The 25,674-nt window shown below is 36.6% G+C and overlaps 1 protein-coding gene and 1 pseudogene across 8 annotated transcripts in view; both read right to left on the reverse strand.

Moving 5' to 3' along the window:
* The window catches only part of CCDC138 (coiled-coil domain containing 138), a 134,313-nt gene that overhangs the window by 82,896 nt on the left and 25,743 nt on the right, over positions 1 to 25,674 (reverse strand). For 5 of the 8 annotated variants that reach the window (XM_042931835.1, XM_042931831.1, XM_042931829.1 and 2 more), the window contains 4 exons: positions 22,721 to 22,840; positions 14,198 to 14,275; positions 13,993 to 14,100; positions 11,086 to 11,250 (listed from right to left, as the gene is read on the reverse strand). In XM_042931835.1, coding sequence (XP_042787769.1) covers positions 11,086 to 11,250; positions 13,993 to 14,100; positions 14,198 to 14,275; positions 22,721 to 22,840 — 471 coding nt within the window. Of the gene's footprint in view, positions 1 to 11,085; positions 11,251 to 13,992; positions 14,101 to 14,197; positions 14,276 to 20,951; positions 21,058 to 22,720; positions 22,841 to 25,674 lie in introns of those variants that run through there. The other 3 variants (XM_042931828.1, XM_042931833.1, XM_042931834.1) reach the window with 2 other exon arrangements.
* LOC122214792 lies at positions 11,890 to 13,120 on the reverse strand (annotated as a pseudogene).

Here is a 25,674-nt window from a genome sequence, read left to right on the forward strand (position 1 = left end):
TTTGATTTGCATTTCCCAAGTTAGTAATGTTGAGCATCATTTCATGTGCTTATTGACCATTTGTATATGATTCTTACAGAAATGTCTACTCAGATCCATAGTGCATTTTTAATTAGGTTTTCTTTTATATTACTAAGTTGTAAGGCTTTTTAAAAAATATTTCAAATGGAAGTCCCTTATCAGATACATGACTTGAAAAATACTTTCTCTATTCAGTTGGGTTGTCTTTTGACTTTCATGATGGTATCCTCTGGAGCATAAAAGTTAAAAAGAAAGTTTTATCTTAAATTTCATTTTTATTAGTTAGAATTTTCTCAGCAACGGAGGTTTTTTTGTCTTCTGGTTTGGTCTTAACAACAATTAACATTTATTGAATATGTGTTTTTATCAGGCACTGTAAGAAGCTAGGGCTGTAGAGATGTAGAAGCCAAATTTGTTGGCAAAACTCCAAAGATCACCATGCTTCAACCCTGCTTTCTTCTCCCACTACTGCCCATTACTTTCTTCACATCTGGTACTCCAGCCATCCAGACCTTCTGTAAATAACTAACATACATTGCTCTTTTCCCCAATTCCATGTTTTCTTTCATGTTATTTCCATATACCCTTATTACTAAGATAAGATGAGCAAAACCGAATGCATTTAAGGTGTACAATGTGATGTTTTAATATATGTATACATTGTGAAATGGCTACCACAACCAAGATAATTAACATACCCATCATCTCACACAGTTACCTTTTATTTATTTTTGGTGGTGAGAACACACTTGAGATCCTAACAGGTCTGAGGTGAGATCTCACTGTAGGTTTGTTTTAATCTGTGCTTCCTGGATTATCAGTGATGTTTACCTTTTCATATACTTGTTGGCCATGCATAGGTCTTCTTTGGAAAAATGTCTATTCAGGTCCTTTACCCATTTTTTAATCAGTTAAGTTTTAAATTTTGATACAGCCCAATTATCTTTTTTTAATTAATTTTCTTTTTAAAATTTTTAAAATGTTTATTTATTTTTGAGAGAGACAGAGCACAAGAGCACAGAGAGAGAGAGGGAGACACAGAATCTGAAGTAGGCTCCAGGCCTTGAGCTGTCAGCACAGAGCCCAACATGGGCGTGGCTCGAACCCACAAACCGTGAGATCATGATCTGAGCCACCCAGGTGCCCCCAGTTATCTTTCTTCTTTGTTTCGTTCTGCTTTCAGTGTCATATTTAAGAAGCCATTTTCAAACCCAATGGCACAATTTACATGTATGTTTCTTCAGAGAGTTTTGTGTTTTTTTACCTCTTATATGTAGGCCTTGGATGCACTATAAGGGGTCATTTCTGGATTCTCAATTCTAGTCCCTAGACCTGCACATCTGTCCTTACGCCAACATCACACTCTATCCATTAATGTAGCTTTGTAGAAAAATTTAAAATCAGGAAGTGTGAGTTCTCCAACTCAGTCCTTTTTCAAGCTTGTTTTGGATATTCTGGGTCCCTGGCATTTCCATATGAATTTCAGGATGAGGTTATTAATTTCTGCCAAGAAGCAAGCTGGGATTTTATAATAAGGATTGCACTGAATATGTAGATCAGTTTAGGAAATACCAGCATGCTAAATCTTCCAATCCATGAATAAGGATGTCATTCAATTTTTATTAGATCTTCTTAATTTCTTTCAACAATGTTTTATAGTTTTCAGAGCATGAGTTTTACACTTCTTCTGAAAAACTAATTTCTAAGTATTCTTTTTGATGCCACTGAAAGGGGAATTGTTTTCTTACATTCATTCTCAAATTGTTCATTGCTAGCATATAAATATACAATTGATTTCTTGAATATTGAACTTGTATCCTTTAACCTTAATTTGCTTATTAGTTTTTATAGTTGTTTTTTTTTTTAGTGACTTCCTTAGGTTTTTATATAAACAAGATTATGTCATCTGCAAATAGTTTTACTTTCTCTCTACTCTGGATGCCTTTATTTCATTTTCTTAACTAACTTCCCGGGCTAGAAACTCCAGTGCAATATTAAATAGAAGAGGTCAGAATAAGTATTCTTTTCTTGTTCCTAATTTTAGGGAGAAGCATACAGGGTTTTTTTTCATCATTAAGTATGATATTAAGTGTCTCAGTCCTGAAGAGAGCTCAGTAATTCTTGTAATAATTTTTTACATGCCAATCTTTAGCCTTTCAACATGGAAAAAAACTCCACATTTATCATACACTAAAAGTAATAGGAATTTAATAGACATTTGTGAGGTAAAGTAAAAAAGGTAAAGTAGTTGATCCTCTAATGGATGGATGAATGGAGAGATACAGATGGAGAGATATGGCTTTCTTAGGGAGTCATACTTAGGGAGATTTTGTGGATGTACTTTATCAATAAAGAAAGTTCCCTTTTATCTCTAGCTTTTAACTGCTTTTATCATAAAAGTATGTTGAATTGTCAAATGCTTTTTTTTGTATCTGTTGAGAAAATAATGTGATTTTTATCCTTATTTTACTGGTATAACATGAGTAGATTTCTGGAGGTTAAGTCAACCTTACATTCCTGGGATAAATCATACTTAGTTATGGTATACAATTCTTTTTATATGTGACTGGATTCAATTTGCTTGTATTGGGTTGAGGAGTTTTGTGTCTGTAATCCTAAGAGATTGGTTTCTACTGTTCTTGTGATATATTTGTCTGGTTTTGTTATCATGATAATACTGGCATCATAAGATGAGTTAAGTGTGGGATCCTTTTCTATTTTTGAGAAGAGTTTGTGCAGAATTTACATTAATTCTTTAATGACTATTAGAATTCACCAACGAAGCCATATGGACCTGGCTTTTTCTTTGTAGGTAGTATTTTGATTAATTTAATCTCTTTAACTTATTACAGATCAATTTAACTTTTCTACTTCTTCTTGAGTCATTTTTTGATAGTTTTTATCCCTCTAGGAATTTGCCTACTTCACCTCACTTATCTATTAGCCTACAATTATTCATAATATTTCCTTATAAATCTTTTTATTTCTGTAAGATGATCATGTCTCTTTTTTCCCCCCAATTTTAGTAATCTTGGTTTGGTCTTTCTTCAAATGACCAATCTAGATAAAGGTTTGTCAGGTTTCAAAACCTCTGGAAAAAGAACCAACTTTCAGTTTTGTTGATTTTCTCTACTGTTTTTCTATTCTCAGTTTCACAAACTTCTGCTCTACTCTTTAGTACTTCTTTACTGCTGGCTTTAGGATTAGTTTGCTTGATTATCCCAGTGTCTTATGGTAGAAGGTAACATTACTGAGATTCGTCTTTTCTAATGTAGGCATTTGCAGCTACATATCCTCCCCTAAGTATTGTTCTAGCTGCATCCCATGTGTCTTGGTAAATGTGTTTTCATTTTTTTTCATCTTACTTTCTAATTCCCCTTGTGATTACTTCATTGGCCAGTTGGTTATTTAGTTACATATTATTTAACTTCCATACATTTGTGAATTTCTCAAATTTCATTCTGTTACTGATTTCTAATTTAATTCCACTGTGGTCAGAAAATATACTTTGTATAATGTATTAAGGTTCCATTTTTCTTGGCATATGGGCTATGCTGGTGAATGTTCCAGGTACACTGTAGAGGAATGTATATTCTGCAACTGTTGAGTGGAGGGTTCTATGGATATCTGCCTTGTTAGATTGAAATTTGAACTAAATATAAAAAAAAGATTGGGGCCACCTGTGGAAATCTGTATATGGACCAGTTATTAAATATTTTAGAAAGACCTCCAAACCTCTACAATTTTTTTTACTGATTGCTGCATGCTGAATACTTATAACAAAAATTATTACTTCAAACTTTGTATTTTAACAGACTAGAAATTCTAGGTTACTTTTCTTTTGGAATCAATAGATACAGGGAAATAATACTAAAACCATCATTTAGGTCTCCAACATCTTCTCAAAACATCAATGAACTTTAAAATACAGAATCAAGACATTATAAGCAGTTATGTTTAAATACACAAAACAGTCAATTACCTAGCATTCAAGATATACATAGAAATAATAGCTAGCGCACAGAAAATACACGGTAATGAGAGACCTGACAGGAAATCTATTGATACCCAGTGTCTCAGTCCTGAAGAGAGCTCAGTAATTCTTGTAATAATTTTTTACATGCCAATCTTTAGCCTTTCAACATGGAAAAAAACTCCACATTTATCATACACTAAAAGTAATAGGAATTTAATAGACATTTGTGAGGTAAAGTAAAAAAGGTAAAGTAGTTGATCCTCTAATGGATGGATGAATGGAGAGATACAGATGGAGAGATATGGCTTTCTTAGGGAGTCATACTTATAATAACCTTAGCTACCATGTAAGTTTCCAAGCTATTTTAAACAATTATTTCATATTCTACTACTATTTTAACTGTGCGGTCTAGAATAGACTTTTGTATATGATTGAAACTTGAATTTTCATATCTTAGTGGATAATGAGTTACATCAACTTTAAAGAAAAATTTTGATTGACAAAGCCAATAAAGGGATGAGTAGCTAGCTATTCATGGAAAACTGTACTGATGCTTATAACCTTTACACAGAGACTTACTCAATTTTGTTTTTCATCATGGATTATAAGAGACAAGACAGCAGAATGTCCATGAACTAAATTCCAAATCTGCCATTTTCTTCCCAGCCATGTAGAATAATAAAATCTCAAAACTCTCTTAATACTGCTTGTGAAACTGGCATAATAACAGATCTGGTTATCTCACAAAAATTGCTGTGAGGTTTACATGAAAAAATATATGTGGAAGCATTTTTAAAACTATGAAAAAGTAGATGATCCAAAGGAAGATGGTGGAATAGGATCCAGAGCTCGCCTTGTCCCACAAGTACACTCACACTACACCTATTCAACTCACTATGTAAACAACCTGAAGACTGAGAGAAACGACCTTCAACAGTTAATTGTAGAAAGGCCGTGACATCAAAAAGGGTAGGAGGGGCAGGGATGTAGTTGGGAACCAAATCCCCAGTAACACTAACCACAAATGGGAGGGATACCACAAGCACAGAGAAGCAAGAGGATGAGACTCCACAGCAGGCACCCCAGGCACTGGGGACTTGCACTGGGAAGACAAGTACCAGTAACATCTGGCTTTAGAAACCAGTGGGGCTTAACTTTGGGAGCTTTTGAAATCAGCCAGGCTTAACTTCAGGTATTTTAAAAATCAGCAGGCTTAACTCTGGGCATCCAGAAGGCAACAGGAAATTGAGTCCTCATCCTTCAAGAGCTCCCATAATAAATAACTCCAGCCCCAAGACACAGCACAGAAGCAGCAGTTTGAAAAGCACCTGGGGTATATGTAAAGATTAATTTACTAATCTCAGAAGGTGCAGTGGAGGGGCAGGGATCTTCAGATTCCTCCAAAAACAAAAGTGCTCGCAGGTACCATTTCTTTTTCCTTCCCCGAGACCAGATAGCCAGGCACTTGTGGGAGCCGAGGCTAAAACTCTCCACCTAGCTTGCTAACACTATATACCTTACGCTAGCCTAGTAATCCCTGTAAAAACCTGTCCCATCCAAAACATCCACCTCACCAGGCAGCCATCCAAAGCTGTCCCACCCCACTACACCCTGCAAGCAGCCCTGGCAGGGATGGGCACCACTCCAAAGTAACTCTTGACCTGGCGAGGGGGAGATAACCCCATACACCAGCACGCCCACAGTTCTAGCAGCTGAGTCTTTTAGCTAGCTGCACGGGGAGAAAGCCCTGCCATTGGGTGCACCAGCACCTATGGCAGAGAGGCTAAGTGCCGAATCAAGTCTGACTGCCAGCTCCATTCACCAAGGAAAGCCTCTCAATTGGCCCTGCTGGGAGAAAGTAATGCTGCTCAGTGCCTTGCATCTATAGCAGACAGGCTAACTGCAGACAGCTAGCCTGACTGCTGGCACCACCCACCTATGAGCCCATGGAAGCCTCAGACAGATACCTGAATGGCGAAAAAACCAAATCCTGCCCTTTATGCTAATACCAGGCAAAGCAGGATCACTGTAACCAACTGGGCTAAAGGCTTAGACACAAGAGGGGGAAACACATAGGAGAAACACCACATAGGAGAAACACCTGGAGTACCTGGTTCTAGTGACAAGTGGGCACGGCACTGTAGGACACCAAAGGACCTCTTCTACACAAGACCACTGTTTTCAAGACAAGGTGACACTGCTGACCTACACAGTACATAGACACAAACACAGAGAGTTAGATGAAATGAAGAAACAGAGAATATGTCCCAAAAGAAAGAACAGGACAAAACCATAGCAATAAGAGCTAAGTGAAACAGAGATAATATGCCTGATAAAGAATTCAAAATAATGATCAAAAAGATGCTCACTAGATTGGAGACAAGAGAGTATTAATTCAGTAAGAACTTCAACATATACATAGAAAATATAAAAAAGAACCAGTAAGAAATAAAGAATTCAAACTGAAATAAAATATACAGTAGAGGCAATCAGTAGTAAGTTAGAGGAGGTAGAAGAAGGGATCAGTGATATAAAAGACAGAGTAATGGAAAGCAACCAGACTGAATAGCAAATAATACTACTACTAATAAATGAGAATAGGTTGAGAAAACTCAGTGACATCATCAAGCATAATGTTTACATCATAGGGATCCCAGAAGGAGAAGAGAGAGAGAAGGGGACAGAAAATTTATTTGAAGAAATAATAGCTGAAAATATCCCAAATCTGGGGAAGAAAACAGACATCCAGATCCAGGAAGTAAGAGTAAACCAAAAGATCCACACCAAGGGACATACAAAAATGGCAAAGAGCGGGGTGCCTAGGTGGCTCAGTTGGTTAGGTATCTGACTCTTGGTCTCAGCTCAGGTCTTGCTCTCAGGGTCATGAGTTCAAGCCCCACATTGGGCTCCATGCTGCGTGTGAAGCCTGCTTAAAAGAAAAAAAAAAAAGGCAAAAAGTGGTGATAAAGAGAAATCTTTCAAAAACAGCAAGAGTAAACAATCACTTACAAGAAACCCCAAAAGGCTATCATCAGCAGAAACTCTGTAGGCCAGAGGAAAGTGGCATGCTATATCGAAAGTATTGAAAGGAAAAAACGTGCAATCAAGAATACCCAGGGACTCAGTCAGTTAAGAATCTGACTATTTCGGCTCAGGTCATGATCTCATAGTTCATGAGATCTAGTCCTGTGTCAGGCTCTGCGCTGACAGCATGGAGCCTACTTAGAATTCTCTCTCTATACATGGAAAACCTGATAAACTCCACCAAAAGTCTGCTAGAACTGATACATAAATTCAGCAAAGTCTCAGGATACAAAATCAATGTACAGAAATCAGTTGCATTCTTATACACTAACAATGAAGCAACAGAAAGACAAATAAAGAAACTGATCTCATTCACAATTGCACCAAGAACCATAAAATACCTAGGAATAAATCTAACCAAAGATGTAAAGGATCTGTATGCTGAAAACTATAGAAAGCTTATGAAGGAAATTGATGAAGATATAAAGAAATGGAAAAACATTCCGTGCTCATGGATTGGAAGAATAAATATTGTCAAAATGTCAATACTACCCAAAGCTATCTACACATTCAATGCAATCCCAATCAAAATTGCACCAGCATTCTTCTCAAAACTAGAACAAGTAATCCTAAAATTGATATGGAACCACAAAAGGCCCTGAACAGCCAAAGTAATTTTGAAGAAGAAGACCAAAGCAGGAGGCATCACAATCCCAGACTTTAGCCTCTACTACAAAGCTGTCATCATCAAGACAGCATGGTATTGGCACAAAAACAGACACATAGACCAATGGAATAGAATAGAAACCCCAGAACTAGACCCACAAACGTATGGCCAACTCATCTTTGACAAAGCAGGAAAGAATATCCGATGGAAAAAAGACAGTCTCTTTAACAAATGGTGCTGGGAGAACTGGACAGCAACATGCAGAAGATTGAAACTAGACCACTTGAGAAACTAGACCACCATTCACAAAAATAAACTCAAAATGGATAAAGGACCTGAATGTGAGACAGGAAACCATCAAAACCCTGGAAGGGGAAAGCAGGAAGACCTCTCTGACCTCAGCCGTAGCAATTTCTTACTTGACACACCCCCAAAGGCAAGGGAATTAAAAGCAAAAATGAATTACTGGGACCTTATGAAGATAAAAGGCTTCTGCACAGCAAAGGAAACAACCGACAAAACTAAAAGGCAACCAACAGAATGGGAAAAGATATTTGCAAATGACATATCGGACAAAGGGCTAGTATCCAAAATCTATAAAGAGCTCACCAAGTCCACACCCGAAAAACAAATAATCCAGTGAAGAAATGGGCAGAAAACATGAATAGACATTTCTCTAAAGAAGACATCTGGATGGCCAACAGGCACATGAAAAGATGCTCAACGTCGCTCCTCATTAGGGAAATACAAATCAAAACCACACTCAGATACCACCTCACACCAGTCAGAGAGGCCAAAATGAACAAATCAGGAGACTATAGATGCTGGAGAGGATGTGGAGAAACAGGAACCCTCTTGCACTGTTGGTGGGAATGCAAATTGGTGCAGCCACTCTGGAAAACAGTGTGGAGGTTCCTCAAAAAAGTAAAAATAGACCTACCCTATGACCCAGCAGTAGCACTGCTAGGAATTTACCCAAGGGATACAGGAGTACTGATGCATAGGGGCACTTGTACCCCAATGTTTATAGCAGCACTCTCAACAATAGCCAAATTATGGAAAGAGCCTAAATGTCCATCAACTGATGAATGGATAAAGAAACTGTGGTTTATATACACAATGGAGTACTACGTGGCAATGAGAAAGAATGAAATATGGCCCTTTGTAGCAATGTGGATGGGACTGGAGAGTGTTATGCTAAGTGAAATAAGCCATACAGAGAAAGACAGATACCACATGGTTTCACTCTTATGTGGATCCTGAGAAACTTAACAGAAACCCATGGGGGAGGGGAAGAAAGAAAAAAAAAAAAAAAGGAGGTTAGAGTGGAAGAGAGCCAAAGCATAAGAGACACTTAAAAACTGAGAACAGGGGCGCCTGGGTGGCGCAGTCGGTTCAGCGTCCGACTTCGGCCAGGTCACGATCTCGCGGTCCGTGAGTTCGAGCCCCGCGTCAGGCTCTGGGCTGATGGCTCGGAGCCTGGAGCCTGTTTCCGATTCTGTGTCTCCCTCTCTCTCTGCCCCTCCCCCGTTCATGCTCTGTCTCTCTCTGTCCCAAAAATAAATAAAAAAAAAAAAATGTTGGAAAAAAAAAAAACAAAAAACAAAACTGAGAACAAACTGAGGGTTGATGGGGGGTGTGAGGGAGGGGAGGGTGGGTGATGGGTATTGAGGAGGGCACCTTTTGGGATGAGCACTGGGTGTTGTATGGAAACCAATTTGACAATAAACTTCATAGATTGAAAAAAAAATAACACTGATGCAGTGGCAGAAACAAAACAAAGCATAAGGGGGGGGGGGGGGGGGGCACCTGGGTGGCTCAGTCAGTTAGGCGTCTGATTGCTGATTTCAGCTCAGGTCATGATCTCATGGTTTGTGGGACTGAGCCCTGCACTGGACTTCTGCTCTGTCAGGGGCTTGGGAATCCCTGCTTGAGATTCTCTCTCTTCTCTCTCTGCCCCTCCCCTGCTCACTCACTCACTCTCTCTCAAAATAAAAAATACATATATAAATACATAAATAAATAAATAAGAAAGGATATGGGCTTAATTACACAAAAATGTAAAACTTTTATACAACATAGACTACTACTCTTTCTAAAATTCATATGGAATCTCCAGGCACAGTGAACAGACAAAAAACAATCTTGAAAAAGAACAAAGTTGAAGGTCTCACACTTCCTGATTTCAAACTTGCTGCAAAGCTACAGTAATCACAACAGTGTCATATTCACATAGAGATATAAAAACCAATGAGACAGAGAGCCCAGAAATAAGCCCTCACATACATGGTGAAATAATGTTTATCAAGGGTGCCAAGACCACTCAATGGGGAAAAGGACAGTCTCTTCAACAAACGGTGAGGGGAAAACTGGATATTCACTTGTGAAAAATGAAGTGGACGCTTATCTTACACCAGAGACAAAAAATTAACTGAAAATTAATCACAGCCTTAAATATAACTAAAATTGCACTAATTTCTAGAAGCTTTACTTGGCTTATGGCACTTTTCTTCCACCTTCAAAGCTAGCAAACATGGGCTGAGTCTCTGACCTGTTCTTCTGCTTTGTCTGGTTAAAAGCTCACATGACTACTGGACCCACTCAGACAACCTGGTCAATCTCTATTGGAAAGTCAGCTGATTAGCAAACCGTAATTCACTTCTGCCATATAACATAACATATGGAAAGGTTCCAGGGATTAGGATATGAGTATCTTGAAGGCCATTATTCTGCCAAGCAGAAAAGGCATTTAGAAGAAACATTTTAGTTACGTAAAGATGAAAACTGGAAATAATTTTGTCAAATGAAACCCTAGCCAATATTTAACAATTATGTAATTGTTTCTGAAAACACTAAACAAACAACTTTAGATGTCTACTCTTCAAAGTTTTAATATATTTCTTGTAGAATATAGTTGTCAACCTCTAATGACCACATATACTAACTAGAAATCATGAATACTAATATCCAAATTAATGTCTGTAACTTAAGAAAATGGTCATTTCTTTTTGTTAACGAGAAGCCCCTTACAAATAGACTTTTCATCCCTTCATGACAAAAAGTAAAACAAAATTATTTTAGTGGAAATCATGTGTTATCAATCAGGAATTGTTCGTATCACTGATCATTTGCCTAACTCTAGTATACAATTATTTTGCCATTTCTGGATTAAGATGTTAACTTCTAGTCTCTATCTTTAAAAAGAAATTCCCATTATGTTAAGAAAAATAAAAGTATGAATTAATTTTAATTAAGTCTGAAATGAATCTTTTCAGAACTATTGGTATGGTCAATTTTCAATCAAAAATATTTTCAATATTTTTTCCCTTATAACATATACAATAGGCTTTCCAGTTTTGATCTTCATAAGTCATATGTATCAAATCAAGAAACAAACCTTTATACACTTCTCCTGAATATCATTTCTCTGAGAAGCAAATTTCAGTAGGGGCTTTTCACCATCCATTCCAGATTCTTCGCTTTTTAATTTACTAAGGTGGTGATCTGAAATCCAGTCCATGAAGACAGTTAAAAGTTCATAAACTTGTGCATTAAGTGGTACCTATATGTAAAAAATTAAACCAAACATATATTTCAGTTCACAACCTGATAAAATTTCAAAGACAAGTTTTAAATTTGGGGATTATAGAAAAAGTTACCTAAAGAATGCCATTAAAATATGTATTGAGAGTCTATCTCTGAGAGTCTATCAAACTGAAGTAAAGAACAAAATGCCAGAAAAATTTATAGATTCAATTACACTGATTTTAGTATTCCTTCAAATCACTTTTAGTCAATTTAATTCTACATTTATCACACATCTACCTTAAACAGGGAACTACACTAGATTTAGTTTTTTAGAAATCTGAAAAGACAAAGAAACAAAAGCAAATAAATAAAAAAGTAACATTAAGCAGACAGCAATCTACAAAATCAGAATGAGATTAGAGTTACATTATTCTGAACGAGTAATTTTAACCTGTTTTCTTCAAATGGAAACTTTAGATGACTTCAGTCATCATTAAGTACCGAGTAGAAATAAAACTGAGTTAATACAACATGGAAGGCTGTATAAGAGGAAAAAGGTCAGAGTGGGGGTATGAAATATTTCCATTTACAACCACAAAAAATATTTCTGAACATATGTGCTGCCTGGCAGAGGGCAGTGGCAGGCCAGGGCAGTGGCAGACAGGGGCAAGTCCTATTTGTAGAGGAAATCGTAGTTCCAGGAGGTAGAGAAGGTAGATCTTAGGCCCAGAGACTTCAGGGAAAGATGTGCAGGTTGGTGCTATACCCTCTGTGCAATCTCCTTCCACCCACCTGGATGGAACCCTGAGGGCGTGGGCTGGCATGATGACAAGAATGTGGTTACTATCCTCATACGTGGCCTCTACCTCCTGGTGGCAGAATTCCTTTACAGTGCACCCACCTTCAATGAAGTGCTCATACTACAGGAAGCCTGAGGTGAACAGTTGCAGGTAGACTAACAGAAAGTCCAAGGTCCTCTGGTTATTGAAGGAGGGCAACAAGTTGGCTACTTAGGTCTGCTTCTCCATCTGCTCAGTTAGGTCTATAAACATGGTGTGGAAATCTTCAACTGTGAACAGTGAAGCCCTGGGACACCAGGTCTTCTTTGATCTTGGCAGACACGGGCTTGAACTGCTAAAACTCCCTGCTGACATCCAGCAGCATTTCCACGTGGAGAATCCAAAACCTCGATAGAAGCTGTTCATATAAGGGCATCTGGGTAGCTCAGCAGTTAAGTATCCCACTTCAGCGTAAGTCATGATCTCCCAGTTTGTGGGTTTAAGCCCTATATTGGGCTCTCTGCTGGCAGCACGGAGCCCACTTTGGATGCTCTATCTCCCTCTCTCTCTCTGTCCCTCCCCTCTCTCAGAAATAAATAAACATTTAAGAAGAAGGAGGAGGAGGAGGAGGAGGAGCAGCAGCAGCAGCAGCTGCTCACATAAAGCCTGGTCTTGCAGATGTATGAGAACTTTTGGTGGAGGTGCTCAATCTTCCAGTGATAGATGTCATCCAGCATATTCCCTGCATAGGATGGTGAGTTCTAGTAGCTCCAAGAAGAGAAGGTTCTGCATAGCAATCTTTTGCTGAATTTGGTCCTGAGTCATGATGTCTTCATCATAAGCCAGATAGTTAACACCTTCAGAGTCACACTGCCCAATGGTGGCTCCTGATTTTACTACTCAGATTCCACAAAAATCTTTAAACAGTGCTGTGTTCCCACTTTATGAAAATAAGTAGAGGATTTATAAAAATTATTAAAAACCCACATTGAGATATCACTACTCACCTACCGAAAGGTCAAAATGAAAAAGACTGAAAACAAATGTTGGCAAGGTTGTGGAGCAATCACAAAATTCATAGGAGTATAAAACGGTACAACAGCTTTGGAAAACTGGCAGTTTCATGAAAAGTCAAATATCTATGACCCATAAATTCTGGCCTTAGTTGTATTTCCAAGATGAATGAAAACACATGTCCGCTAAAAGCCTTGTACACAAATATTCTTAACAGCTTTATTCATAATAGACAAAAAATAGAAATAGCCCAGGTGTCTATCAACAGAAGAATAAACAAATTCTGTGATACAGTCATACAACGGAATACTACTGAGCAACTACAGAGGAACAAACTATTGATACACCCAATGTTATAATGAGTAAAATAAGCCTTACCCAAATGAATGCATACTATACAATCTCATTGACCTAAGTTCTAAAATAGGTAAAATGAATTCATGGTGATAGAATGCAGATTAGCAGCTACTTCTTACAAGGAAGAGCTGAGAAGGGACAAGGGAACTTTCTAGAGTGATGGAAATATTCTCTATCTAGTTGTAGGTTACAGGAGTATAGGCATTCTTCAATACTGACCAAACTATATACTTAACAATATGCATTATGTTACTGTAATTTATGCCTCAATGTAAAAAAATTATTAGGAAAAAATAAATAAATTAGAGCTCATTCAGGTGTGGATTGCAGTCTTGACAGAAAACATTGAAAGCTTATGGGTTCTTAAAACACAATGAATAATAAAGCTCTTATTAAGCTTAAGGTCCTGTGATCTGTCAATGTTACTAGGCCTGAAACACTACTGAAATACTTTGTTTTGCTTTTGTAAATAGAAGCATATTAGAAACATTATACAGCTATTTCTCTGTAAATGAATTATTATGGTGAATCTTTTCATATCAAAAAGGATAGGAAAAAAAAGGTTCAAGAACAAAGAGAAAAAATGTCTTTGCCTTCTATTGGAGAAATTTTCAATCACATCATACCTTGTGAGTTTTTGAGACTGGTACTTTTTCTTGTCTTAAACTTTTCATTTCGTTAGCAGCATGGGAATTTCCTTTCAGTCTCTGTATTGTCATAAACTCATATTTCCTCTGCAACAGTGCATATCCATGAATTAAAACACAATTGTATTAAATGTGAGAAAACCCAAAGGCAATCATTTAAAATTCACTTGTGCAGGCAGCTTACCTGTAAATTATCTAAACGAGCTTGAACTCTCTTAGCCTGAATCTCCATCTTCTTGTTTTCTTCACTTACTTCATTTAACTACAGTGAGAAAATATTAAATATTTCAATATAAAACTTAAGCTGATTTCATACTAAAGATTTCCAAAATAATCTACTATCTTATCTAGTCTGGCTAACCACACAATGTAACAAAACAGAGGTAGCATTCATGATTAAAGAAAATCACAGCTGAGGGTAACTAGACTTATCTTGGAAATCATTTTGAAATGTATAAAAACATTGAATCACTATGATATACACCTGAAATTAACAGGATATTGTATGTCAATTATACTTCAACAATAAAATAAATTTTTTAATTAAAATAAAACACAGCTAAAAATCATCATTAGTCCTCAAAGTATTAACAGTATCTAAGTTTACTGCATTCTATAAAAATCTGTTAAGTCTCCTGATATCTTACAAGTATATGTTTTAATGGGAAAGATCTTTTAATTGAGCTTTTTATTGAACTATAATGTATGTATAGAAAAGTGTACAAATCATTAAAGCATGCAGTGTAATAAACTATTGAAATTGGATTAATATATAAATTTGGGAAGAACTGTCATGCTTAAAAATATTGAGTCTTCCCACCTATGATCATAACATAAACTTCAATTTATTTAGGTATTCTTTATTTTATCTTAATAATGTTTTGTACTTTTCAGTATATATGTTATACACATCTTTATTTAGATTTAACCTGGATAGCTAATATTTTTTGATGTTATTATCTGTATCTTTCAATAAATAACATTTATTATCTGATTTTTGGTATATAAAAATACACCTGGTTTTTGAATATTGAACTTATATCCAAAGATTCTCCTAAATTTATTTAATTCTACTAACTTGTCTGTATACTTATCTTAATTCTACTTACTTGTTTGGATACCTCTGTATATAAGTACATAATCATATCATCAGTAGATAAGTCTTACTTCTTATTCCTTATTTTTCCAATCCTTATTTTCTACTTTTTTTTTTCCCTATTGCACTGACTAGCAATTTCATTATAGTGTTCAATAGAAACAGGAACAGTGAGGACACTTTGTTCTGATTTCAGAGGGAAAACATTTCAATAACCTATATTAAGTATGATTTTGCTGTTGGTTTTTTTTTTTTTGTAGATACTTATCAAAATTAAGTTTTCTTTTATTACTATTATCAACATGGTGCTCAATTTTATTATCAGCAGAAATTATGATTTTTCTACTCTTTTTCTACTCTTATTAGATGTGTTAATTTTCAAATGATAAATCACCTTTGTATTCCTGTATTAAATCCACTCAGTTGTATTATTTTTATGCACTGCTAGACTCAACCTGCTAACATTTAAAAATTTTACATCTATATTCATGTAACTGGTTTGAATTTTTCTTTTCTTGTAACATTCTTGACATGTTTAGTTTCAAGATTACACTGGCCTATTACAACAAGAAAGGGAGTTTTTCTCTTTTCCTATTTATATTTAAGACACAGGATGTTTCCTCCTTAATAGTCATTAGTTTTACTGTTCCTGGTCTTATTTTTCTCTGAACACTTTTAAAATTTTATCTTTATTTAATGTTTTTAGCAGTCTTAAAATTAAAGCAGTGTTCTTCTGTATGGTTTTCCTAAATATGTACCCTGCTTAGGCTTAACATACTTTCTTGAATCTGTAGGTTGCTGGGTTTGCTTGTTTGTTTTTTACCGTTTTGGATAGTGATTATTTCTCTTCCCATATTTTGTTTTTGTCCTATTATCCCTCTTATTTTTTATTTTATTTTATTTTTTTAATTTACATCCAAGTTAGTTAACATATAGTGCAACAATGATTTACCCATTTAGCCCATCCCCCCCCAACAACCCCTCCAGTAACCCTTTGTTTGTTCCCATCTTAAGAGTCTCTTATGTTTTGTCCCCTCCCTATTTTTGTATTATTTTTGCTTCCCTTCTCTTATGTTCATCTGTTCTGTGTCTCAAAGTCCTCATATGAATGAAGTTATATATTTGTCTTTTTCTAATTTCACTTAGCAAAATACCCTCCAGTTCCACCCACATAGTTACAAACGGCAAGATTTAATTCTTTATGACTGCCGGGTAATACTCCATTGTATATATATACCACTTCTACTTTATCCATTCATCCATTGATGGACATTTGGGCTCTTTCCATACTTTGGCTATTGTTGATAGTGCTGCTATAAACATTGGGGTGCATGTGCCCCCTCGAAACAGCATACCTCTTCCCCTATGATAAATACCTAATAGTGCAATTGCTGGGTCGTAGGGTAGTTCTATTTTTAGTTTTTTGAGGAACCTCCATACTGTTTTCCAGAGTGGCTGCACCAGTTTGCATTCCCACCAGCAATACAAAGGAGATCATCTTTCTCCACATGCTCTCCAACATCTGTTGTTGCCTGGTTAATGTTAGCCATTCTGACAGGAGTGAGGTAGTATCTCATTGTGGTTTTGATTTGTATTTCCCTGATGATGAGTGATGTTGAGCATGTTTTCATGTGTTGGTTGGCCATCTGGATGTCTTCCTTGGAGAAGTATCTATTCATGTGTTTTGCCCATTTCTTCACTGGGTTATTTTTTTGGGGGTATTGAGTTTGATAAGTTCTTTATAAATTTTGGATACTAACCCTTTATCTGATATGTCATTTGCAAATATCTTCTCCCATTCTGTCGGTTGCCTTTTAGCATTGCTTGTGCAGAAGCTTTTTATTTTGATGAGGTCCCAATAATTCATTTTTACTTTTGTTTCCCTTGCCTCCCTTGTTTCCCTTGACGTGTTGAGTAAGAAGTTGCTGCAGCCAAGATCAAAGAAGTTTTTGCCTGCTTTCTCCTCAAGGATTTTGATGGCTTCCTGTCTCACATTTAGGTCTTTCATCCATTTTGAGTTTATTTTTGTGGATGGTGTAAGAAAGTGGTCCAGGTTAATTCTTCTGCATGTTGCTGTCCAGTTTCCCCAGCACGACTTGCTGAAGAGACTGTCTTTATTCCATTGGATATTCTTTCCTGCTTTGTCAAAGATTAGTTGGCCATACGTTTTTGGATCCATTTTTGGGTTCTCTATTCTGTTCCATTGATCTGAGTGTCTGTTTTTGTGCCAGTACCATACGGTCTTGGTGATTACAGCCTTGTAATACAGCTTGAAGTCCAGGATTGTGATGACTCTTGCTTTGGTTTTCTTTTTCGAGATTGCTTTGGCTATTCGGGGTCTTTTCTGGTTCCATTCAAATTTTAGGATTATTTGTTCCAGCTCTGTGAAGAATGGTGTTATTTTGATAGGGATTGCATTGAATATGTAGATTGCTTTGGATAGTGTTGACATTTTAACAATATTTGTTCTTCTTATCCAGGAGCATGGAATATTTTTCCATTTTTTTGTTTATTCTTCAACTTCTTTCATAAGCTTTCTACTGTTTTCAATGTAGAGAGTTCTCACCTCTTTGGTTAGATTTCTTCCTAGGGATTTTATGGTTTTTGGTGCAATTGTAAATGGGATTGATTCCTTGATTTCTCTTTCTGTTGCTTCATTGTTGTTGTGTAGGAATTCAACCGATTTCTATGCATTGATTTTATATCCTGCAACTTTGCTGAATTCATGAATCAGTTCTAGTGGTTTTTTGGTGGAATCTTTTGGGTTTTCCATATAAAGCATCATATCATGTGCGAAGAGTGAAAGTTTGACCTCCTCCTGGCCAATTTGGATGCCTTTTGTGTTGCCTGACTGCTCAAGTTAAGACTTCCAATACTATGTTGAATAACAGTGGTTACGAGTGGACATCCCTGTCTTGTTCCTGACCTTAGGAGGAAACCTCTGTTTTTCTCCATTGAGGATGATATTAGCATTGGATTTTTCATATGTGGCTTTTATGATCTCGAGGTATGATCCTTCTATCCCTACTTTCTCAGGGTTTTTATCAGAAAGGATGCTGTGTTTTGTCGAATGCTTTCTCTGCATCTATTGAGAGGATCATGTGGTTCTTATCCTTTCTTTTATTGATGTGATGAATCACATTGATTGTTTTCCAGATACTGAACCAGCCCTGCATCCCAGGTATAAATCCCACTTGGTCGTGGTGAATTATTTTTTTCAATGTATTGTTGGATTTGGTTGGCTAATGTCTCGTTGAGGATTTTTGCATCCATGTTCATCAGGGAAATTGGTCTGTAGTTCTCCTTTTTAATGGGGTCTTTGGTTTTGGAATCAAAGTAATGCTGGCTTCATAGAAAGAGTTTGGAAGTTTTCCTTCTATTTCTATCTTTTGGAACAGCTTCAAGAGAATAGGTGTTAACTCTTCCTTAAATGTTTGGTAGAATTCCCCTGGAAAGTCACCTGCCCTGGACTCTTGATTTTTGGGAGATATTTGATTACTAATTCAATTTCTTTACTGGTTATGTGTGTGTTCAAATTTTCTACTTCTTCCTGTTTCACTTTTGGTAGTTTATATGTTTCTAGGAATTTGTCCATTTCTTCCAGATTGCCCATTTTATTGGCATACAGCTGCTCATATTCTATTATTGTTTTTATTTCTTCTGTGTTGCTTGTGATCTCTTTCATTCTTGACTTGGGTCCTTTCCTTTTTCTTTTTGATCAAACTGGCTAGTAATTTATCAAGCCCTATTATCTCTTTTTGAATTCCCATGTTAAAACTTTTAACAAATGTTTCTTATTCTTTCTCCACTCAATGTTTTCATTTCAAGATTTTTTAGGAAATGATCCTCCAGTTCATTAATCCTAACTTCTGCTGTGACTTATCTACTGTTAAATCCTTTCACTGGAGTTTTGAAATTCAATTAGTGCATTTTTTAGTTTTAGAATTTCAATTTAATTCCTTTTTACATATTCTGCTTCTCTAATGAAGTTCTCAATCTTTTTTTCCTACTTATTTGAACATATTAATCACTTTCTGAACTTTAAAAAGAACTTTTTTTTATGTTTATTTATTTTTCAGGGAGAGAGAGACAGAATGAGAGTGGGCAAGGGGCAGAGAGAAAGGGAGACACAGAATCCTAAGCAGGCTCCAGGCTCTGAACTGTCAGCACAAAGCCCGACGTAGGGCTTGAACTCACGAACCCTGAGATCATGACCTGAGCCGCAGTCAGACGCTTAACCAACTGAGCCACCCAGGCATCCTTATCAGTTTTTTAATCGTAATCATCATTTTAAAGTCATGGTTAGTAGCTCCAATATCTGGATCACTCGCAGGTATATTCATATTGTCTGGGGCATTTTTGTTCTCTTCATAGTCATGTGATTCTGCCCTTAGTGCAATTATTAATTTCATACAGAATGACTAAGAAAATTTACAAATTCTATGCACATATCTTCTTCCAAAGAGGGCTCATTCTAAGAGCTCAAATGTCCATCGATAGATGAATAGATAAAGATGTGGTATATGTATACAATGAAGTATTACTCGGTAATCAAAAAGAATGAAATCTTGCCATTTACATCTATGTGGATGGAACTAGAGAGTATTATGATAAGTGAAATTAGTCAGAGAAAGACAAATATGACTTCACTCAATGACGACTTTAAGACACAGAACAGATGAACACAAGGGAAGGGAAGCAAAAATAACATAAAAACAGGGATGGGGACAAAACATAAGAGACTCTTAAATATGGAGAACAGAGAGTTACTGGAGGGGTTGTGGGAGGGGGGAAGGGCTAAATGGGTAAGGGGCATTAAGGAATCTACTCCTGAAATCATTGTTGCACTGTCTGCTAACTAACTTGGATGTAAATTTAAAAAATCAAATAAAAAAAAAAAGAGGGCTCATTCTAGGTATTCAAAATGGAGACTGATTACTCTAAATAGGAACTAAGATCATTTAGGAAATTTCAATCAGAGGAGGGTTCCATCTACCTCTAATTTGCCTCTTCCTAGAGTGCAACCCTGCTGCTTTTTTTTTTTTAATATATGAAATTTATTGTCAAATTGGTTTCTATATAACCCAGTGCTCATCCCAAAAGATGCCCTCTTCAATGCCCATCACCTACCCTTCCCTCCCTCCCCCCTCCCACCCCCCCATCAACCCTCAGTTTGTTCTCAGTATTTAAGAGTGTCTTCCCTGCTGCTTTTTCAACCGAGGACCTATGTTGTCCACAGGGACTCTCCAGCCTGGTGAGTCCTGAATATTAATCCTTGCCTCCTCAGCTTAGCATGACTTAACGGATTTGTTATCATTGATGTTGTTATTATTGTTTCAAACTTATTTATGCCCACTGGTGCCACAAATTACTACTTAAGACAGTCATGGAAATAACTTACCTTTTTATTTAGCAATTTTGAAATGCAGTTGAGCCTTAAGCCATGTGTGCGTTAGGGGTGTTGACCCCCAGGCAATAAAAAATTCATATAGAACTTCTGACTCCCCAAACTTAACTACAATAGCTTACTGTTGACCAGAAAAGCCTTAGTGATAACAGACAGTCAATTAACACATAATTCGTATGTTTTACTCCTATATACTATGTTCTTACAATAAATAAGCTAGAGAAAACAAAATGTTATTAAGAAAATCCTAAGGAAAATATATTTACAGTACTGTACTACTTATCAAAAAAAATCTGCATATAAGTGTAACAGTGCAAACCCGTGTTGTTCAAGGGTCAGCTGTATATATCATTCATAGTGCAAACTATAGCCCATGGGCCAAATCTGAACACTGTTGTTATAAAGTCTTATTAGAACACAGCCATACTCACTCACTTATTGACTATAGTTGCTTTTGCATTACGTCAGAGTTGAGTCATTGTGACAGACTGTATGGCTCAGAGTCCAAAGTATTTACTATTTCATCCTTAACAGAAAACAAAAAACGATCCCTTATCCACACTAAACAAAGTAACTATAAAAAAGCACCCCGGGGACACCTGATTGGTTCAGTTAGTTAAGCATCTGACTCTCAATTTCGATGCAGGTCATAAACTCACAGTTCATGATTTCAAGCCCCACATCAGGCTCTGCGCTGACAGTGGGGAGTCTGCTTAGGATTCTCTCTCTTCTTCTCTCTTTACCCCTACCCCACTTGTGTTCTCTCGTTCATGTGCTCTCTCTCTCTCTCAAAATAAATGAACTTAAAAAATTGTTTTAAAAAGCATTCTGCCAGTTGGTACCAAAGGGTTTCTCCCAAGCTTTTTCAGTTTGGACATACTAGATCAAAAATCCAATTATCAATAGGTTGATCACTTAATAATTACATATCCACTCCGCTCACCAGATACTGATACAAACACATGCAAGACTATTAAGAATTGTACAACCTTAAAAGATAGGTATAGGCAACAATGCTCCTTGGCTAGTAGTTAAAGAAACCCTTCTCAAAAAAAATGTGCTAGAGTTGTCTGGTGACAGACAGTACCTACACTTGTGGTAAGAACAGCATAACATACAAAGTTGTCAAATCATTAATTTGTACGCCTGAAACTAATACAATGTTGTGTGTCAACTACAATTTAAAAAAGAGAGGGAGAGAGCACTACACTGAGTGTGATGGGAAAAAGTAATCTCACCAGGGATAAAGCAGGCTTCCAAACAACAGTAAGTGAAGGCCATACTCCAACTGTGGGAGGCCATAAATGAATTCAGAGAAGCCAAAGAACTTAGATCAAATGAGAAACAGCATCCCTAGTTATCAAGGCCACTGAGAAAAGCTGTAACAAGCCGTGACTACAGGACATCAAAAAGAGAAACTGAGAACATATAGCTAGCTACCTAAGGAATTCCAGGATTCATATTATCTCTGAGAGTCTGAGCTTAGAATCCATATAGTTTTCCAGCCCAAAGCTTTAATTTTTGAAGTGACTGGGTTTAGCCCAGTTTCTGCTCATCTACTTCTCCTCTTCCCACAAATACACACACAATCAGTCTCTCATCTCTCTTCAACATATTCTTTCACATCTTTCAGTCAAAAACTGGCAAAAGTTAAACAAACAAAAAAAGAAAAACAGATACAACTCATAAAAATATTTGCAACTTCAGTATTAAGTAGCAACCGAGATTACATCACACACATAATCACAGTACAACATGATAGCACTCTATACTCATGGGACTACAAGCAATGTGTAGGCTTCCTTCTAGTACACTGCCTAGCACATAATAGATACCCAGAAAATAAACGAATGTTAAATAAGCAGTGGTGTAAAATAGCAGTTAAAAGAAGTAGTATTAGATTAGCTAAATGCCTAAAAATCCCCAGGTTATCAAGCAGGTTTTTTTGCTTGTTTTTAATTTTAAAAATTTCAAATTGCAAAAGCATCTCAACTAGTTGCTAAAATAGATGATGAAAAACCAAAAGCTTAAGAATACCATATTTATATTTGGAAGTATTATACAAAATAAAGTTAGCAAATAAAGTTAATAAAAAAATTTCTCTAGATAGAATATATCCTAAGACTTTGATAAATAATTTAAGTATAGATGATAAAAGTTTTAAGAGTATTTTGAAATCTAGTATATACTAAAATAGATCTTACCTGCTTTTTTAAGTTATCATTCAATTCTTTTAATGCATCAAAAGAGGACCTTAGCCTCTTACTTTCTTTATTTCTTTCCTTAAGAACTTCAGTTAAGTGCTCAACTTCTGCACTGTGCTGCTAGAAGGGGAAAAAAAATCTGATTTAAAAATTAGGTGTGGATTCCATGCCACAAATGGCTACTGAACACAAAGTAATTAAAAATTAGAACTCCTCTGGGCGCATGGTTGGCTCAGTCAGTTAAGCATCCAATTCTTGATTTCAGCTCAGGTAATGATCTCAACAGTCATGGGATCAAGCCCTGTGTCAGGCTCACCGTTGATGGACCAGAGCCTGCTTGGGATTCTCTCTCTCCTTCTCTCTCTGCCCCTCTGTGCCTCGTGCACGTGAGTGCTCCCCCTCTCTCTCAATGTAAACATTAAAAAAAAAAAAATAGAACTCCTTGAATCAGGACTTTTATCAATGTATTTAAGCATATATGACTAATACCACAATTAATTATAAAAACTATGTCATCAAACAAAGTAATAACTAAGCATTGAAAACATTTGTTAAGTACTTACTAAAAAAACTATTTTGTGCTTCTGCTCAAAAGAGTCCACTGAAACTCACTAAAATAATTTCTTTCACACCATGGAATGATAAAACAATGAAGGGTTTCTGATCTTTTTTTTTTTTTTTTAATGTTTGAGAATGTGAGTGAGTGGGTGTGAGAGAAGGAGGGGCAGTGAAAGGGAGAGAAAGAATCCCAGCAGGTTCTCTGCCTCAGTGCAGAGCCTGAGGCAGGGCTCAATCTCACAAATAGTGAGATCATGACCCAAGCTGAAACCAGAGTCAGGCACTTAAACCAACTGAGCCACCCAGGCTCCCTGGGTTTCTGATCTTCTTCAAGAGTCTGGTTAGCAATTCATAGCTTTATAAGTTAAAATTTAAGATTTAAGTTACCCTGAGGAATAAATATCCATAGATATAGAACTAATTTCTTATTCTCATAAAGTAGCTAATTGTTTACATCTCAAATTTAAAAACATATTAATATATCTGAGTCTTTTTAATTTTTTTTTTTTAACGTTTATTTATTTTTGAGACAGAGACAGAGCATGAACGGGGGAGGGTCAGAGAGAGGGAGACACAGAATCTGAAACAGGCTCCAGGCTCTGAGCTGTCAGCACAGAGCCCGATGCGGGGCTCGAACTCACAGACCACAAGATCATGACCTGAGCCGAAGTCGGCCACTTAACTGACTGAGCCACCCAGGCGCCCCAATATATCTGAGTCTTAAACTATTTGACTTTCCTTAATCAGTTTTATAAATAATTGAAATCAATTAACCTTCTAATCACATTTAAACGAGATAGCACTTTTTGATTTAAAGTACAGATACATGTCACCTTTTATTCTCAATTTATTCATAATGTATTAAAACAAGCAAATTTCTATATGAAATAAAAAAATTGAGTTAATTTCTTTCTTCCAAGTAATCATATAGGAACTATTTAAAAAAAGGCTGTTATCTTTACACTTAAGAATAGCAGACAAATCTAAAGAGGAAAAAAATCAAGAAGTCTAGTATGGAAACCTCTTGAGAATCCAAGCATTTCTTCTTTTGCCCTGTTTAAAAATCCAACCACGTGAAAACATTAGCTTTATGCAATTTTATTATTACATTAAATGATTCTTTAAATAACTTAGTATCTAACCACAAATACAGGTATTTCAAACATTAGGTTAACATTCTCATTGTCCAAATTTTTCCAAATCAAAAAGATGTTAAAAATAGGATAGGAGTTCCATTTCCGGAATGGCAAGATAAGCCCACTACATTCTAGTTCTGTTACTGATTACAACTGAAAACCTTAGACAAAACACAAAAAGTAACCCTAAAGACTGTAAAACGTAAACAGAAATAGGGAATTGTAGCAGTCTTGCCCCAGTGCAGGCCCCCAGCACTCTGAAGTGCAGCAGAGCACTGTAGGCTGCTAAACTGAGAGAAACTCTGCCTTTACAGTCAGGGAAGCCAGGAAAAGGGCCACTGTGAGCCACGGAATGTGTGCAGTATCTCAGAGAAGAGACTCAGAAAAAGAATCTTTTCATTCAGGTGTACAAACACCTGTAGAAATCTGGCTTAACTCTAAGCATAGCACAAACAAAAGTGGCAAAGCAAAGGTGGAGAGATCAGAGTTTGGTTTAAAAATACCACCCACATCTCAAACTAACCCCCAATTCTGCAAGCATGGGAAAGACACAGGCACCATACTAAGGGTCTTGAGAACTGAACTGATTTAAACCATTGCCTGAGTATTAGAGTAAACCTAAGTGGCACAGGTACAACTCCAAAGCTTTGAAAACTGAACTGAGATTGGGTCACTTCCCACAGAAGGTGAGAAAGAACCCTGGCCTAAATCTAATGAGGATGGAATAGGGAAAATGGAGTATGAAGATCCTGAGCTCACCTCTTCTCATGAACACACCAAGGTTGCAACTATATGGACAGCAACTCCCTCTGAGAATGACCTGAAGACTAGCAGGACAGCTCTTTCACAGGTAAAAACATAAAGAAACAGACACATCAAGAAGGGTGAGAGATAGGGCTCCTGGGTGGCTCAGTGGGTTGGGCATCCAACTTTGGCTCAGGTCCTGATCTCACAGCTCATGAGTCTGAGCCCTGAATCTGGCTCTGTGCTGACAGCTCGGAGCCTGGAGCCGGTTTTGGATTCTGTCTCCGTGTCTCTCTGTCCAGCCCTGCTCACGCACTATTTGTCTGCCTCTCTCTATCTCAAATATAAAAAAAATAATAATAATAATAATCATAATAATAAAAGAATTTTTAAAAAAAGTACACAATCTTCCAAAACTGAATCAGGAAACAGAAAATCTGAACAGAACAATTACTAGTAATGAAATTGAATCAGTAATCAAAAACTGTCAACAGCTAGCTTCAGAGGTGAATTCTA

Source organism: Panthera leo, chromosome A3 (assembly GCF_018350215.1).
Source record: "Panthera leo isolate Ple1 chromosome A3, P.leo_Ple1_pat1.1, whole genome shotgun sequence".
Taxonomy (NCBI): domain Eukaryota; kingdom Metazoa; phylum Chordata; class Mammalia; order Carnivora; family Felidae; genus Panthera; species Panthera leo.